This window comes from Malaclemys terrapin, chromosome 9 (assembly GCF_027887155.1).
Source record: "Malaclemys terrapin pileata isolate rMalTer1 chromosome 9, rMalTer1.hap1, whole genome shotgun sequence".
In the NCBI taxonomy this organism is placed as follows: domain Eukaryota; kingdom Metazoa; phylum Chordata; order Testudines; family Emydidae; genus Malaclemys; species Malaclemys terrapin.
The window spans coordinates 28823746-28841079 of NC_071513.1; the positions used below are offsets into that span (position 1 = coordinate 28823746).

Sequence of the window (17334 nt, forward strand, 5' to 3'; positions counted from 1 at the left end):
TTGGTATGTAGGCAGAGTAGGGACTTGAACCTTCATCTCCTACATTCTAGGCAAGTGCCCTAACCAAGGTTGGTCTCTTTTTCTCTCTCCCTCTGGTTTTGATGAGAAATTCCATCCTGGAACTGTGAAACTTTTCACAACAGAAGTTTCACTGAAACTGGTATGTTCCTGGAAAAGGTTTCAGTTTCAATGGCTCATCATTTTCTGATGGAAAAACTGTGTTGTCACAAAATTCCTGACCAGCTCTAATTGTATGCTCTTCAGGGCAAGGACTGTCTCTCGCTCTGTTTGTCCAGTGCCTAGTGCAATGGGACTCTAATCTTGGTTATAGTCTCTAAGTGCATCCGAAGAAGTGGGCTGTAGTCCATGAAAGCTTATGCTCTAATAAATTTGTTAGTCTCTAAGGTGCCACAAGTACTCCTGTTCTTTAAGTGCTACTGTAATTCATATGATAATAGTAATAATCTTCCTTGTGCAATTTGTTGCATGTATTATAAGTAGAAAAGGGTGTGTCACAAATCTGAATTAGTGTTTTGGATACCAGACAATAACATAAAAATACAATTTAGTGAAATTAAGATAATTGTAGATACAATTAATTAGTAGTAGAATTTTAGCAATATATACATTTGTTAACATAAAATACTACTTTGAGAATTAAAGCAACAAAGGAGTAAACATGTTTTAATTAATTTTATTTCACAAAACTTAAAATGAAGACCTAAAAAAAAGCCATCAAAACAAAGTTTTGGGGAAAAACAAAGTTATGAAGGAAACACATATTGTTCCATTCATCACTTTCACAATTTCAAGGGCAATCTCTTTGGCTGTACCTGATTGGGGATCCTAACAAAACACTAACCATTTTACTCTGTGAAAGCACCTCTCCCACTAAGATGTCAGGCATGCTTCTTTGAAAGTGCTAAAACAGGAGCTCTATTATTTTATTTTATTTTATTTTATTTTATTTATTATTGGTGGAGTTGGTAGTTAAGGTTGCCTAACACTTTCCAAACTTTAACTATTCAGGCTCAAATTTCCCATGCCAGTCTGGCTCACACTGAATTTTTTAAAATTTCATATAAAATGCTTCAGCTGTTTCTGAGAACAGAATTAAGGAAAATACTATGTTTTGTCCAGTTAAAAAAATTCTTACCATTATTTAAGAAGCTGTAGCACATACATCCTTTGCAGCAGAGAGTTGAAATTTTGCAGGGAGGTCATCCTAGTTTCAGAGATGGGCTTTTTATCTTCCCAAATTTAGCCAAGTTATAGGCCTATGAAAAAAATCTGTTGGCACATGATCAGTAGAGGCTTGTTAGAGTTTGGCAGTAATATTGTCCAAAAGGACCACCTGTCAGCTTGGGGCTCCAGGGTCTGAGCAGGCCTTTCCCTACAATTGCTTTTCCTGGTTGCCTGAGGCCATTGTGGCATTAGCCACAAGAACTGAGAGCAGGGAGATGGTCTCTCATGTGCTCTGGTGCCAAAGAATGTGGAGGAAAAGAAGAAGCCACCTTACTGGAATATGAGGGGTGAAGGTGAAAGGGTAGAGGGCTAGGAAGGAATAGCAGGGGAAGAGATTTCAGGAGTTGGTGGGTGGGGCAAACAGAGGGAGACCGGATCTGGGGGAAGGGGCAGAAAAGGGATAAAGGTGTAGGAGAAAGAACTGAAGCTGAGCTGGGACAGATAGGGATAGCTTAGGAGGAAGGTGGTGGTGGATAAGAATAGGGAGGGGGCCACAAACCAGATTGTGAGGGCAGGAGTGAGGAGTCCTATTGGTGAGTGCTGTGGGGCTCAATTACCTCAGAAGGGGATGGAGGCAGAAGTCCTAGGTAGGAGAGGGGGGACAGAAACCAATGGGAGACTGTGGCAGAAGAATTATAACCACTAGAGCCTACTCCCCTCGTGAACCTGGAACTGAATCCAGGATTCCTGAATATCAACTTTCTATGGTCAGCAAATACTGTGACATCCATTGACAAAATGTTCAACCTATGCTGGATCACATAAGGTTGTCTGTGCAAACTTAATTCAACATCCCTGTGCATGTTCATTATGATCATCTTTAATTACATGATCACATGGGATGTATATAAATGGGTTCAAAAAAGAATTAGGTAAATTCATGGAGCATAGGTCCATTCATGGCTAATAGCCAAGGTGGTTAGGGACTGAACCCTCTGCTCCCAGTGTCCCTAAATTTTCAACTCTCAGAAGCATGTGGCACTGGCCATTGTCAGAGACAGGATACTGGGCTAGATGGCCTGTTAGTCTGACCTGGTATTGCCATTCTTATGTTATTATGTCCCTAGTATTTTTCAACAGGACACCTACCTCATTCATTGCACAAGATGGATCTTCCAACTTCTGCAAGAAATGGGGCAAGGGTCTTACAGACAATACATTCACTAGACAAATCTGATTCATTCCTTGGGCCTGATCCACTTTGGTATTTCCTAACTTTTGAGTGCTTGACTTTACATACAAAAAAGCTATATTAAGAATGTTAAGGTTGTAATTATTATTTATTATTATATTGTCATTTTACCAAGGGGGGGGGAGGAATTATATAACCTGCAAGCAAAATGGTCTGGGTGATGATGGCCATATACGTTATTTGTTTTTTATTTCTTTGTATTGTATGCATTTTTATTTGCCCAAGCAGTAAACATAAAGGGAATCCTGTTTGCTTATCATAGATAAATCAGATAGTTCACTAATTGCAGTATCCAAAATTAGTTATTTGAATAAGTCACAGCTGAGTCACCCAAAAGGTTACAGGCTTTTACAGCAGAGATTTGTTTCAGTTACTTCTTAAGAAAATTATTCTAAAGATATAAGAAACTCAAGCTTTTCAGTGAGTCTAGTTCTTACCAAACTCCCTGTGAAGTAGAAAAATGTAGAAGTATTGCTAATTCTAGTCCCTAATCACAAACATTCACCTTTGTTATCCTACTTTCCCTCTCCTCTCTATTTTGAGTTAAAATGGAAGAAATTAATTATAGAGTCTATTCTTTGTCTCAGTTTACCAAAATAGAGATAAGGGGGCAGATCTTTAGCTTGTGTAAGGAAGCACAGCTCTGTTTGAAGTCATTCAAGGATTCCTTGCTTTCTAAGTTAAAGCAATTCTGGATTCACAAAAGGAATTGTTACTTAAAATTCTATGCTAATATCAAATCAATATTTAAATGAAGCACTTTGAACAGTACTTAACATAGATGGTTCAGAATTCCTTTGGCATTTTTCACAACCACAACTTAATTAGGATATCATATGTCTGTGTGATAGAATTAGATTTATATATTTTTTATAATTTCTATGAATAATCATAGAATAATAGGACTGGAAGAGACATTGAGAAATCATCTAGTTCAGTCCCCTGCACTCATGGCAGGACTAAGTATTATGTAGAACAGGTGTCTGTCTAGCCTGACAGGTGTCTGTCTAGCCTGCTCTTAAAAGTCTCCAATGATGGAGGTTCCACAACCTCCCTAGGCAATTTATTCCAGTGCTTAACCACTCTGACAGTTAGGAAGTTTTTCCTAACGTCCAACCTAAACCTCCCTTGCTGCAATTTAATCCCATTGCTTCTTGTCCTGTCCTCAGAGGTTAAGAAAAACAATTCTTCTCCCTCTTCCTTGTAAAAACCTTTTACATACTTGAAAACTGTTCTCATGTCCTCTCTCAGTCTTCTCTTTTCCAGACTAAACAAACTCAATTTTTTCAATCTTCCCTCATATGTCATGTTTTCTAGACCTTTAATCATTTTTGTTGCTCTTCTCTGGACTTTCTCCAATTTGTCCACATCCTTCTTGAAATGTGGCACCCAGAACTCGACACAATACTCCAGGTGAGGCCTAATCAGCGCAGAGTAGAGCAGAAGAATTACTTCTCGTGTCTTGCTCACAACACTCCTGCTAATACATCCCAGCATGATGTTCGCTTTTTTTGCAACATATTTAGCTCATATAGTGGACCACAAGATAAATGACCCCCAGATCCCTTTCTGCAATACTCCTTCCTAGACAGTCATTTCCCATTTTGTATGTGTGCAATTGATTGTTCCTTCCTAAATGGAGTACTTTGCATTTGTCCTTCTAGAATTTTATCCTATTTGCTTCAGACCATTTCTCCAGTTTGTCCAGACCATTTTGAATGTTAATCCTATCCTCCAAAACACTTGCAACCCCTCCCAGCTTGGTATCGTTCGCAAACTTTATAAGTGTACTCTCTATGCCATTATCTAAATCATTGATGAAGATATTGAACAGAACCGGACCCAGAACTGATCGCTGCGGTACCCCACTCGTTATGGGAAATTATGGGGGCAATTAGGCAATAATTATTTAATGATTGTAGACATTGAGATTCAAAAAGTTAAAGCTTTATAACCATTAAAATACAAATGGTCAACATCACATCAAAGTATACAAAGTAAATATTCTTAAATCAGACATTCATAAGTTCTCAAGCAGAATTTGTCTTACTTTGCCTATCTGTAAATTTCAATTATCACTGGAAATATTTTTGTTGATTTGCGTGTGTATGATGAAATTGGCATTTGCTGATAAAAAAAATCCTTCAAAGCCTAATCATATGGTGGTATGTCTCTAAATGTGAATTTCTAAGTAACAGATTTATTTCAATTAATTTTTTGGTCTGGAATTTTGATATCTGAACCTTATAAAATGTTATTTTTGTCAAATATGAATATTATCATTTAAAGGAAGACTTTGGTTTTGAACTTTGTTAAAAATAGTTTCTGAGACATACTTTCTTCTGTGGTCTGTCTTTTAACTGTGATAATTGCTCTAATTCCACAATTTAAATTTTGAATTTAAAATAATTTTTACCAGTTCTTTATCATAAAATAATAATTCATCATATATAACAGGTACATCAGATTGTTTGTATGTTTAATTTTGATAGGACAAAAAGGAGATGAAAATATATAACTCAGTGTCATTTTCTACTGTTGAAGTACATTTCAAACAATGTTTTAAAGCAGTAGTGAATTGTATTAAGTCGTATCTTCAGTCTCCGGTTTTAATCTTATGGACATGATTTAAATTAGCCTGCAATGAAGTATTTTTCTTTTATATACATTAGTTAGTATAACTGACACAAATATTACTAAAATTTGTAAGGTACAGTCCTTCTCTAGATTTATCTACAAATTCTGTGATAAGCTGTGTAGTTGTACCACCTCCCTCTACTGGATGTGTCATAGCAACTATACTACTAACACTTTGGGAAGATTCTCCTCTAATTCTAATATGGACCTGGCCTGCATCTAGATAGATCCAAGTTCTCTTCTTGCTATCTGAGAGAAGGTCTGGGTGGCCATGATGTGCCACACAGTTACAACCTTGCAGATCTTCAGTGTCCACAAATTTGTTACTTTATAAACTGTTTATTTTCATTAATCAGTCTGATTGGTTGCAGAAATTACCAACTTTTTAGCTCTTTGTTCTAGTCACAGTGTAGGAAGGAAAACTGTTTGGGAAATCATTCATAGTATTTACATTTTGTTCAACATAAACACAATGTAAAATCCTTTCATGAGAAATAAACTCAAGGTATAGAAATCAGACTGTTTCAGCTCAATTATATGTTAATTCTAGATCTATCTGCATCAAAGAAAGAGAGATTTGTTTAGATATTTTAACTAAGCAACTGCTAGTGGTATTTAGGTTAATAGATGGTAACTATTTTTAGGGTGAATGAGAACCCTTTGTATTCCCATTAATTTAATATAAAAAAACAATGACCGCATGGGTGAAATCATGGCTAGGTTGAAGTCAGTGACAGAAAAAAATGTCATTGACTTCAATGGAACAGGATTTTACCATGTGCACAGACAAAACTTTGAATGAAATTTTTCTATTTGTTACTGTAGTATGTGGTTTACATTTTAAAGAATGTGGTGCAAAATAGAATTTACCTGTGCAAGAAACCTTTGTCCACTTGTTAATTTTTTTTCTCACTCTCTACCCTTGCATTTCAAAATGTTTTTAAATGAGTTTATTTTTAGTTGTATACAACTTGTTGTCCTGTGTCCTGCTTGCTACCCTAACTGTTTGCACTGGATATTTTGGGATTGTGAAGACTGCTTTGTGTTCATTTCACTTCACAAAAAGCCATACAAGACTATGTACCCCACCAGCAATCAAAGGTCAAAGGGGTTCCTCAGAGGAGGAAAAATACCTTCCCTACCATGAAAAGAGTGTACAATCTTTCAGTCTCAATTTTGGGATGTTAAAATGCATCCACTGAGCAACTAGTTATCTTGGAATTTCTATTTTGTATTTTGTTGTTGTTAATGCGCTCACTACAATAAGTAGTATAAAAGCAACCAAATCAGGCAGAAGAATATAATAATGTTAGATGATGAACTATTAGAGAATTCTTAAGTGTAGAGATTCTGTCTTTACTAGAAAACTAGCTATTAGAAAATTGTGGATTTAAAAATAAAGTTTTGAAAGGGAAATTAAAAGTGGCTAAAATAGGGTTTTTTTAAAAGTTCTTGTCTAAAATGTTGGATTATCCACCCAGCTCTGCTCTGGGTGAAAAGTATGCTAGAGGACTGAAACATGTGGTGAGAAGGTTGAGAACAGATATTTGTAGGAATGAATGGTAGATAGAGTTGATTTAATCATCTTTACAAACAACCCTTGTAAAAACAAAGAGAAGTCTGATCCCCTTAAGAGAAGTCTGATCCTCACTAAATTGTAAAGAATGTTATAACATATCATTGTAAACTGAGCAATAGCAAATGTTAATGGAAGGATAATACAACTTGAGAACCTTAAGCACGGTGCATATATGCATACATGAAACAGATTAAATCGATGAGAAAATAAAAGAAAAAAATATTTGCATCTCTTTATAGAGACTTTGGCACAAGTTCTGGCAGATCTATTAACCTTTTCCCCTGGCTAGCTGATGCTGCTGTTAAGAAAATTCCAAACACTGCCACAACTGTCAAACTGCGTGGAGCCAGGTCAACTGAAATAGTTTTCTATCTCCATTCTGTAATTCTGTAATACACAAACACTATATGAACTGTTACACACTACTGAGATTACCAATATGCAGTCAGATGCGGAAGCTTGCTAATAAGATTTTGAAATCTTGCCTGGTTTCTCAGTTTTATTGTCAGAGTGTCACAAATCCGTAGGAACCCCTTAAGATTCTGCATCTGTTCTCTTAATACAGTGGTAATGACAATATAACCCTTACTGCTGTGCTTGCTTATACTATGTGTTTTAAAATGAGGAAAGTGCAATGACATCAAGGTGCTTTGTCTGTAGGTGACTGATCTATATTAATAGCTTAAAGAGTGACTCTGTTTTGATAAGTGACTCTGTACAAATGTCAGAGGGGTAGCCGTGTTAGTCTGAATCTGTAAAAAGCAACAGAGGGTCCTGTGGCACCTTTGAGACTAACAGAAGTCTTGCTCCCAGTACTTCTGTTAGTCTCAAAGGTGCCACAGGACCCTCTGTTGCTCTGTACAAATGGCATCATCAGGTCCCATTTTTAATGATCTCAATGATTTCCATATGCACTTAATTTACAAATAAAATATTTCCCCCTAACTAACGGCCCTGCAAACTCAACTTGGGGCCTGGTAGTCAATCTAGGTCTTCCCTTTTAGCATATCACTAATAATGAAGGTTCTGCATGCCAAATTATGTCTTTGGTAACACATGTTCATCTCTGACCATCAGTGGGTTTGCACAGGCATGACTGTCTGGAACTTAGTAAACAATTCTACTAATATCACGTGAAAAGGAATAGAAACCAGTTCACTCTATACTGGTTGTGTTGGCTCTATAGGGTTACAGGACTAAAAAAACAGTAAAAACTAAAATCTGTATATTGTATATGAGTCCAACTAATATATCCAGGGTGAAATCCTGGCCCTATGAAGTCAATGGTCAAGATTTCACCCACAAGGAGTACATCCATTGTGTAAGAGAATAACATTGTTACACCTACAGCCCCCAACTGTAGGATGTACAACCTATCCTGAAGAATGATCCCTCACTCTCACAGACCTCGGGAGCCAGGCCAGTCCTCGCTTACAGACAGTCCCCCAACCTGAAGCAAATACTCACCAGCAACTACACACCACACAACAAAAACACTAACCCAGGAACCTATCCTTGCAACAAACCCCGTTGCCAACTCTGTCCGCATATCTATTCCAGGGACACCATTATAGGACCTAACCACATCAGCCACACCACTGGGGGCTCGTTCACCTGCACATCTACCAATGTGATATATGCCATCATGTGCCAGCAATGCCCCTCTGCCACGTACATTGGCCAAACCAGACAGTCTCTACACAAAAGAATAAATGGACACAAATCAGACATCAAGAATTATAACATTCAAAACCAGCAGGAGAGCACTTCAATCTCCCTGGACACTCAATAACAGACTTAAAAGTGGCAATTCTTCAACAAAAAAATCTTCAAAAACAGATTCCAACAAGAAACTGTAGAACTGGAATTAATTTGCAAACTGGAAACCATCAAATTAGGCCTGAATAAAGACCTAATAAGCTTTCGTGGGTGAATAGCCACTTCGTCAGGCGCAGTGGGTATTCTCCCACAAAAGCTTATGCTTCAGTACTTCTGTTAGTCTATAAGGTGCCACAGGACTCTTTGTTGCTTTTTACAGATCCAGACTAACAGGCTACCTGATACCTGAGAGCCAAGTTTTCCCACATTTAGGTAACTACTCAGTGAAATGCTATTACCTGGCTATTATTTTTAATACCAGATCAAGACACCTATTTATACCATACTCAACACCAAGACACCCCTTTCTCTGTGCACAATAACTGCAGATACCTATGGTACCAACCTGGAAGTGACTATTAGTTAAAAATAAAAACACCCTATGTGTCACATGCTGAATTGTATGTCCAGGGTTTAAAGTGGTTTTGAGGAAGTGCTGTTCTTGTCAAGACCCAGTGATAGGATTTCAATAAATTGTTTATAAGAAAACAAAGTCTTAGACAGCTTAAGTGCATGTAGTTTCTCTCTGCAGCAATTACTGAAATACCTGAAGTATCAAATTTTTTTGGCCAATTTTGTGATGTTGTTCAATCTAGCTTTCTGTGGTGGCATTAGCCCATCCGGAGAATGAGTCTGTTATTTTAATATAGTATTGTGACTAAAGCACAGGGATCCTAGATCCTATTGCTGGTGGTGCCTGACATGGATTTGATGCATGACCATGTTCAAGTCACTTTAAATTCTATTTCTCAGTCTACAGTGTCATCTCTAAAATTTGGTTAATACTTCCCACTCTCACAATGACTTGTTTGTAGAATGCTTTGAGATTTTTGGCTAGAATGTGATACAAGAACAAAGTATTATTAATTATAATTTCTTGATGGTAGTTTGGAAAGGTGACCCTTTAGAAATGACAAAATTTGGAGCAAACTTAAGAAACCTTTCCCCCCTCTCTATTTGCCTTTAATCTCTCCTTGTTTTTATCCAAAAGATGCCGCAACCGATGCGGGTACAGTTTGTATTATTGATAGTGCCAGACAGAGCATTATTTACTCTCTCATTGTTGTCTCCTGAGTGTTCTCACATGACAGGTCCCATTCTTTGCAGCCTTTGCATATTTATTATGGGCATCTGGTCTCTCGGTTGTCTGTTGAGCTACTTTAGAGTGGCCAGGTATTTCTTATTATTTTATTTATCGCTTTTTAATATTTTTTCCTGTTGTTAAAATTCTCCATTGATTGTAATTAGGTTTCTGAACCTTGGTGGGGACTTGGTAAGCTACCATCATAATCTTGCTCATTGAGCACTTTTTCCTAACATGTATTTAGTTCTAACCTTTACTTACTAGATTTCCACACACACACCCCCATTAAACAGTGGTCAAGAGGAAACCTTACATGTGTCTCAAACAATACAAAGGATTCAATGTGAATTGCTTCTGATACCTAGTCTGTAAGTGTGGCATAAAAGTAATTTTATGGGGTAGGGGTAGGCTCAATTCTAAACCGTAATTGTATAGGGACACTGAAGCATCGAAAAGTCAGGTTGGAACATAGCCACATGGCTAATACGTCCATACTACAGATCCCAAGAAAGGGATATGCTTTGATTAAATTTTTATTCTACATGCCAGCTACATATGCATATGTAAAGCATCTGAACAAATTTAATGTGTAGGTTATAGTTGGAATGAACAATGCATATATTCCTCTTCGAGGCCCTGATCCAAAGCCAACTGAAGTCAATGGAAAAATGTGTTTTCTTCAGTGGCCATTTGATAGAGGCTCAAATGCATAGTCAATATGGAGCTGCATGCATACATGTGATTTTACTCATGTTTCAGCTGATACAGAGGTCCAAATGCAACATCCAGGACTCCAGAGCTTTACCCTGGTTTCTAAATGACTAAAGATGAAGTGATTCTGAACACTGTTTATGTATTTAGACAAAGGAGTTGTTCATTGTAACAACTTTGCTTCGTCTGCTTATATATGTAGTGTCAAATGGGATATTAGAATTCATCATGCATTTGAAAATATATGAAGTATAACTTCCCTTAAGGGATTTCACCACCATTTAATGTAATTAAAGTAAATGACAGTGTAGTCCCTGAAGAAAAATGAGAGCATCCAACAGAATTCCCACCAGAAGAGCATTCTGAAATGCATCTAAATGGATGGTTGCAAATTAAGTACAAATATTTTTAGGCATACTATGTCTGAAAGAAAAATGTAGAGAACATGAAAAAAATACGGGAACAAATCCCTTATTTGGGAAAACTGCCCTTGTTTCAGGTGGCCTGGGTTCTGTTTCCTTCTGTTGTTTTTGTTTGACCCGGGACAAATAACTTTTATCCCTGTATCTCATTTCCCCATTCTGTGAAATGACCTCACTATGTTTTTGTATTGGGGAATTGACACCTTAAATAAACACTTGATTTTATAAATTCCCCTTCTCATTTGTTGGCCAAAAAAGTGATTAAATTAATGTGTAATATAATTATTATTTACATATTTTGCTTTAATTCAATCTGTGTTTAATAATGCCATGTACAGCAACAAGTAAAATCAAGTTTACAGGCATGTTTGTTAGGGGTGGACGCTTGAATGAATAAGGTAATTCAAGCACACACACTTCGGTTATTTACTTCACAAGAAGGTTCCTTTGGGCTTCTGTGCTGTAGATTCATGACCACTAGTTATGGCATTGATAGGAATTTTATTTTCCCTGCCCCTCTTGTAGTTGGCCTTGTGATAAATATAGAACTTCAGCTCTGTGTTCTATAACAGTAAGAACTAAAAGCTACTGCTGCTCAAATATATATACAATGTAAAGTAAACAATGTAAACAATATTGCCCTTGAATTGTGCTTTAATACCAACAGTTTATCACTTTAACATAAGTGCTTATGATTATCTTTATTTGCTTTTTCTAGTGTAAAACTTTGTCTGGAATCTGTGACCACATCATCTCTCTCTCATCTGACTCTCTGGTGTCTCAGTCAGCACATCTTGAAGTAGTTCACCTTACTAGCGTTATGCCCAGTGAGGGCTTGGTAAGTAAGAATATAGCTAATTCCTTTTGAATATTAAACTCAAGCATCTATCCTTTAGAGTGTTTTCTTTTTTTTAACTTGCCAAGAAACCAATGTGCATTTGTTTTATGCAGTTTCCAGCTCTTTGTACTAGTGCAAGCTTTAGCTGATTTCTATAAGTGGTTTAACTACAGTCTTTATCTGTATTAAAATAAAATAAATCTACAGTACTTAAAGCACCGGAGGTAACCAGAAAACATATTGACAGTAAAGTAGAGCATTGTAATCTGTAGTGAGCTGTAATATAGCTGTTGGACAACAGCAAGATTATTGATTTTATTTTTATGTATAATAAATGTTGGGCTCCAACTTAGAAGTTAATCAGCTGCATAAAATAAATAATGTGAGAGATGGTACCACAAGTTTAAAGGAAAGTGATCATATTGTTTTTCTTATATTTAATTTAAAGGCTTTTATGGATTTTACTTCAAATTTCAGCAAGATTACTTTATTAAGGAAGACCAAAACCAACCAACCAACCAAAAATCCCCAAAGATTTGTAGATGATATTTACAAACAGACACTGGGACAGATTCACCCATATGTGCAGCTGCATTGCACCATTCCACAGTTACAAATCAGCTGTAAATCCAGTTGATCTGGTCAGTTAAGCCAGATCTATAGCTATCTTGCATCCACAGAGAAGCACAAAAGCAATCAGAGTATACTAGTGAATCTGGGCCCATGTCTCTTTTTACAGATTATATTATATTTCTCAGTTATAATCCAGAATTCCACATTTCTTCCATTTCCGCTAATAATAAAATATTAGTCTCTCAACATCTTTGCATTTTGAAGCCTGATGCTGAGTAGTAACGATAACCTGCAGATTCTATAATGTGATTATTGTGCAGGATGTGGGGCCGATGTGTATTCATTTATGAATAATATATGGATATATTGGGTTATGAGAATGTTTGATGTATGGAGTTAATTCACTGTTTGCATGGACTGGTTTAGTTAATAGTAGGGATCTTGGGAATCAAGCAGGAAGCTAAAACAATGAATCCAAATAACACATCTCCTGGTTAACAGATTCGAATTAGAATAATTCGAACAGATTAACCTGAGCTATTAGCTGTGAAGATGCTACTTCCAGGCTCCAGCCAAAGTTACACAGCTGTTTTACCAAGGGTGAGAACACACAGTTCAAAAGGATGTTAAACAGTTAAAAACTCTGTCAAGAGCGGGAGGCAGTTGTCAGGGGCTGTTATCATGAGAAACAGGCTGACTCAGACACTGGTCCTCTGTGTGGGGAGGGGATTTGAAGGAGATGGACATGCCTAAACTTCCTGGGGATTGATAAGCCTTGGGAAGATATACATTCATATAGACTGTTTAATTGTTTGCAAATCCTTTTGCTCTTATGATTTCTGTTCCTACTGCTAAGATTAAACAATACTTTTCTTTCAGAAAGCTGCCTGGTCACTGTATTAACTAGAGGTCAGTTTCCTAAGGGAAGACTTTAAGGTGCCAAGCCCAGTCAGTCCTGCTGAGCAGACACTGAGGCAATAGTCCAAGACCTAGTCTAAGAATGGGAAAATCACAGGATTCCCCCCAAACGCACAGGACAGGTAAAGGCTAGAGGTCTAACACCTGAGGGGCATGCACTCAGAGAGTCTGGAGAGGGGTCAAAAGTGCAGCTAGTCCAGTGACCATGACAATTATAATGCCAAAAAAAATTTAATTGAAAAACTATATATAAAAGAGACCTTATATTGCAATAATGAATGATTGGGAAGGAGATCATACTGGATATAGAAACATTGGCAGCAAGATGAGACCACCTAGCAGACCTCAGACTGGCTGATTTAAGGATCAGACAGGCTTATCTGATTGCATCTCTTGTGCAAGAAGGCTGCTTATATACCACATGGGTCCAGCTATAGGAGTGAGCAGGAGAGACCATACAGTCTCTAGGTAGGTAATTCTTCTAATTGGTTGAGTCCACTCCTGTATCTGGCTACCAGCTTGCAAGCTAAGCCGCCATTACTTTTTTTATTAAATGCTTATTTCATGTAGATCTCTTAATGCTACAAAACAGCCATTCAGTTTCTCTGTGGCTCCACTGTGAATAACTAGTTTTCTGCTGGGCCCAGATCTACTCTGTGCATTTCAGGCCACCCCTTTCCTTAAGGGGAATTCTTTAACAGCCAAGTTTTTCAAAAAATAATTCTTTAAAGTAATAATTTTAACTGGAAGTGTTTTTTGGATACACTGATGATCAGCTTGACAGATATGTGAATATTTAATATTTCTCATTTAAAATAAAAATAAAGAACTACACAATTTGGAAGAACTCAGTATTTTAAATTTAAAAATAGAGAGCATCTCTCCTCAGATGGTAATAGTACACATTAGGGAATTTTGGCTGTATAGTTATCAGAGTTTTAAAGTATCACAAAAATACTTTTTGGTTCATTTTCATTGCAGAAATGTATTTTATAAGAAATTTACTTCAGTGAATAGCTGCTGGTGTCACAAGTTGGTTATTTTCCAGTTGAAGTTAAATAAAAAGCTATTTTAAATAAGTATGATTCTTCTTACAGGTGATTTTTGTAGAGGTCAGCGTGGAGTAACAAATTGGCTTTTTCACTTCTTGAAACCTGAATTCAAATCCTGATTTGGCAGTTTCATTATTATCCCTGTCATTTACCTAAATTACACAGTCACTTCACAATATTGTAGGATGGTAGTTTCTAGCAAGAAACAGTGCAAGTCTGAATTAACAAATATCATATTTAAACCAAAACAATTCCAAAGATTTTTTTTGACAAATGTTATAAACAAAAAACACTTCACCCATCACTGAAATGCAGCCTTCTATATGGTGAAATCATTATTAGGCACAACAATACAATACATACTTTAGGTGGGAAGGTGAAGAATGCTGTAATCAAAACAGCTAGTGAGACTATAGGTAGGTAAAATGTAATTACCATGGATGGTTGAGCTTATTTTGCCTAATTCTGAAAGTGCTGGAATATTATAGGTTTGGAAGTTCCTTGCAAACGTTAACATTCCTGGGTCCATATTCTTCTTAGAAAAGATCGGAAAAAAGGAACAATGAAAGGGCAGAAAGGAAAAAACCTTTAGGAAAATATAGGATGAAAAATAGAGTAGAGAATGGATTACAAATTATTAGAATCTTTAATTACATAGTCACATTGTATTTTCCACAGGACCCCTGCCTCAGTCCGTGCACGTATGCATATGGGTTCCCAGACACTATTTACTACATATTAACCAAGTTCTGTACTGCAGTGGATTATTAATTTCTTGATGGGCATTTTTATGGCACTCTTCACTGTAGTATCTGTATGCTTCACAGACATTAATAAGTTTATTTTCACAATGCCCTTGTGTGGTAAGGTGGTATTATTATCCCAGTTTTATAGGAAGTGAACTCAGGCACAGAGAGATTAAGGTTAAAATTGTCAAAAGTGTCCATTAATTTTGGATGCCCAGCTTGAGATGCCTAGGGCTTGATTTTGCAGAGTATTTTACATTTTTATAGACCTATTTAAAGCACAGCATCTATTGACTTCAGTTGCAGCTGTGAGTGCTCAACACTTCTGCAAATCTGACTCCAGGCATCTGAGCACCCATAAAATTAGTGGTCATCTATGAAAAATATGGTTTGTGACTTGCTCAGCCTCTCTCTTAGGACCTCTGTGACTGAGGCAGAGATGGAATTCTTTTCTTGAAGGTGACTCTGACATTTTGGGGATTCACCCAGATTACTAAGAGGTTGTGTCATCACCTGTCCTGTAACCCTGGGAGTTTCTGTGCTGTGCATCTTTGGTTCAGATCCCTGACACCAGTAGCCTACTTACAGCACAATGACCTGACCCTGGCTTCCACCAGCCTGGTTATTCCTTGCAGGGTGACACCAACAGTTCGTCCAGCCTTGAGTTGCCCCCAAATCATCTCCCCTGCAGTGCTCAGTTCCTCTCACTATAGCTCCTTATCAATTTCGCTGCTCCTTTAAAGAGACAGTATGCAGCACCGGTCCGGTCCAAACCTGTTAATTTGGTTGAGGATTTCATCCTTCAGTTTGAAACACTGCACTTCTTCTTTGTATGGCTGATGTGGATGTAGAGCAACAACTGTAATTTTGTATTTAGATGGTCAAGCCAGAAAATTGCATCAGGAGTAGCGGAGCATAATGCTGTGATGCCTCTTTCATATTTGCGAATCAGCCATTGAGTCATTATATGCTCCATGGTCTGTTCTGGGTGACCACAGTTGCACACTGGAGAGTTTTTAATTTTCCATTTGTGCATCAAGTACCCACATCAAGTAACACTGCACTGAGATGGCTGTAAAATGTATTAATAAAGAACAGATATTTAAGTGATACCAAATAGAAGGAATTGAGATAGAAATGGTTACAAACAAACCAAAGTAAAATTACGATTCTAAAACAAAAACCTAGCTTAACAAACTAGAGCATTTTGTTCAACATAGATTTCTCATGACAATTGTTCTTCCAACATGGCTGGTCAGTTCTTAGCCGGGGTCCAATACAGACCTTGAAGTGCTTGGTTTCTTTGTCTCTTCAGGTGAAGGATACCCAAATGGCTTTTTCTCTCTGCTCAGATCTTCAAAGTTTTATCTTTGTTCTCAAAGACAAGAAGCCCTCCTGAGGCCTCAGCTTGCTATTTTTACGAGAGAGCTGATGCCAGGTTAATTTTTGCAGTCTCCTCCTCCAATAGTTACGTGGCTGCCTTCACCACTCATTAATTTGATGGCTTTAACTTTTATGTAAATGTAATTCTATTGCGTCTGCTCAATTTACATAGGAGACACATTCAAGCAGGCAGGACCACATTCCTTTGTCTAGGGCAGAGTGACTTAAGTCCTACCTGCCCAAATGCATTTTAAAAACCTATTTCCAGCTCATATTTATAACTTTTCATACATATCATCCATACAGACACACACAATAATATTAACTGTCCAGTGTGTTACTCAGTTCATATGTGATACCCTGCATGACACCTTGTAGATGCAGATTATGATAACAGTGAGTTGGAGTACACTCAGCTGGTCAGGCCTGCTGAGGCTCAGTGCTAGACACCAGAGAGCTCTCGGCATTGGGGTGCTCTCAGGGCCACAGTGATATTAAACTGTATTAACCATGAGACCATCCTTTCTCTTCCTTCAGTCCCCTATCTCCTTCCCTAAAGGCCTTTCAACTTCTGCACCAAATGAGACAAGGGTCCTACAGACAACAGCCTTCTTCACAACAAAGCCTTGATTCATCCCTGGAGCAGGTCCATGTTGTGCACTGAATGAGGCAGGGGTTGTGGGAAAAGTAGTATGTGCTTATGTAATTAAAAGATTGTATCATAATGCACATCGCAGGGAAGCTGAACAAGACTCACAGACTTTAAGGACAGAAGGAACCATCATGATTATCTAGTCTGAGTTACTAAAGTCCTCAAATTATGGTTTAAAGACTTCAAGGGTCAATAGGCACCTTAATTCTGGTATTTCCTAACTTTTGAGTACTTGACTTTACAACCTTAATGTTCTTCTAACGTACTTCTTTTAAAAGACATTTCCTACACTTTTAAAAAACAAACAAACTGCAAAAGAAATGTTCTCATATGGAGCCATATTGATACCTGGAGTTGGAGCTTTAGATCTACCGCATAGACATTTACCACTTGAGATAATGGAGTAACTGTAGTAAGCCCTGTG

At 37.4% G+C, this 17334-nt stretch overlaps 1 protein-coding gene and 1 long non-coding RNA gene across 3 annotated transcripts in view; one reads left to right on the top strand and one right to left on the bottom strand.

Annotated features, from left to right (window-relative positions):
* Positions 1-17334, top strand: part of LOC128843372 (connector enhancer of kinase suppressor of ras 2-like) — a 530962-nt gene that overhangs the window by 237723 nt on the left and 275905 nt on the right. The window contains exon 6 of the mRNA XM_054040175.1: positions 11467-11586. Within this exon, the coding sequence (XP_053896150.1) occupies positions 11467-11586 (120 nt within the window). The remainder of the gene's footprint in view (positions 1-11466; positions 11587-17334) is intronic.
* The window catches only part of LOC128843373 (uncharacterized), a 236307-nt gene that overhangs the window by 128256 nt on the left and 90717 nt on the right, over positions 1-17334 (bottom strand). The window lies entirely within an intron of this gene.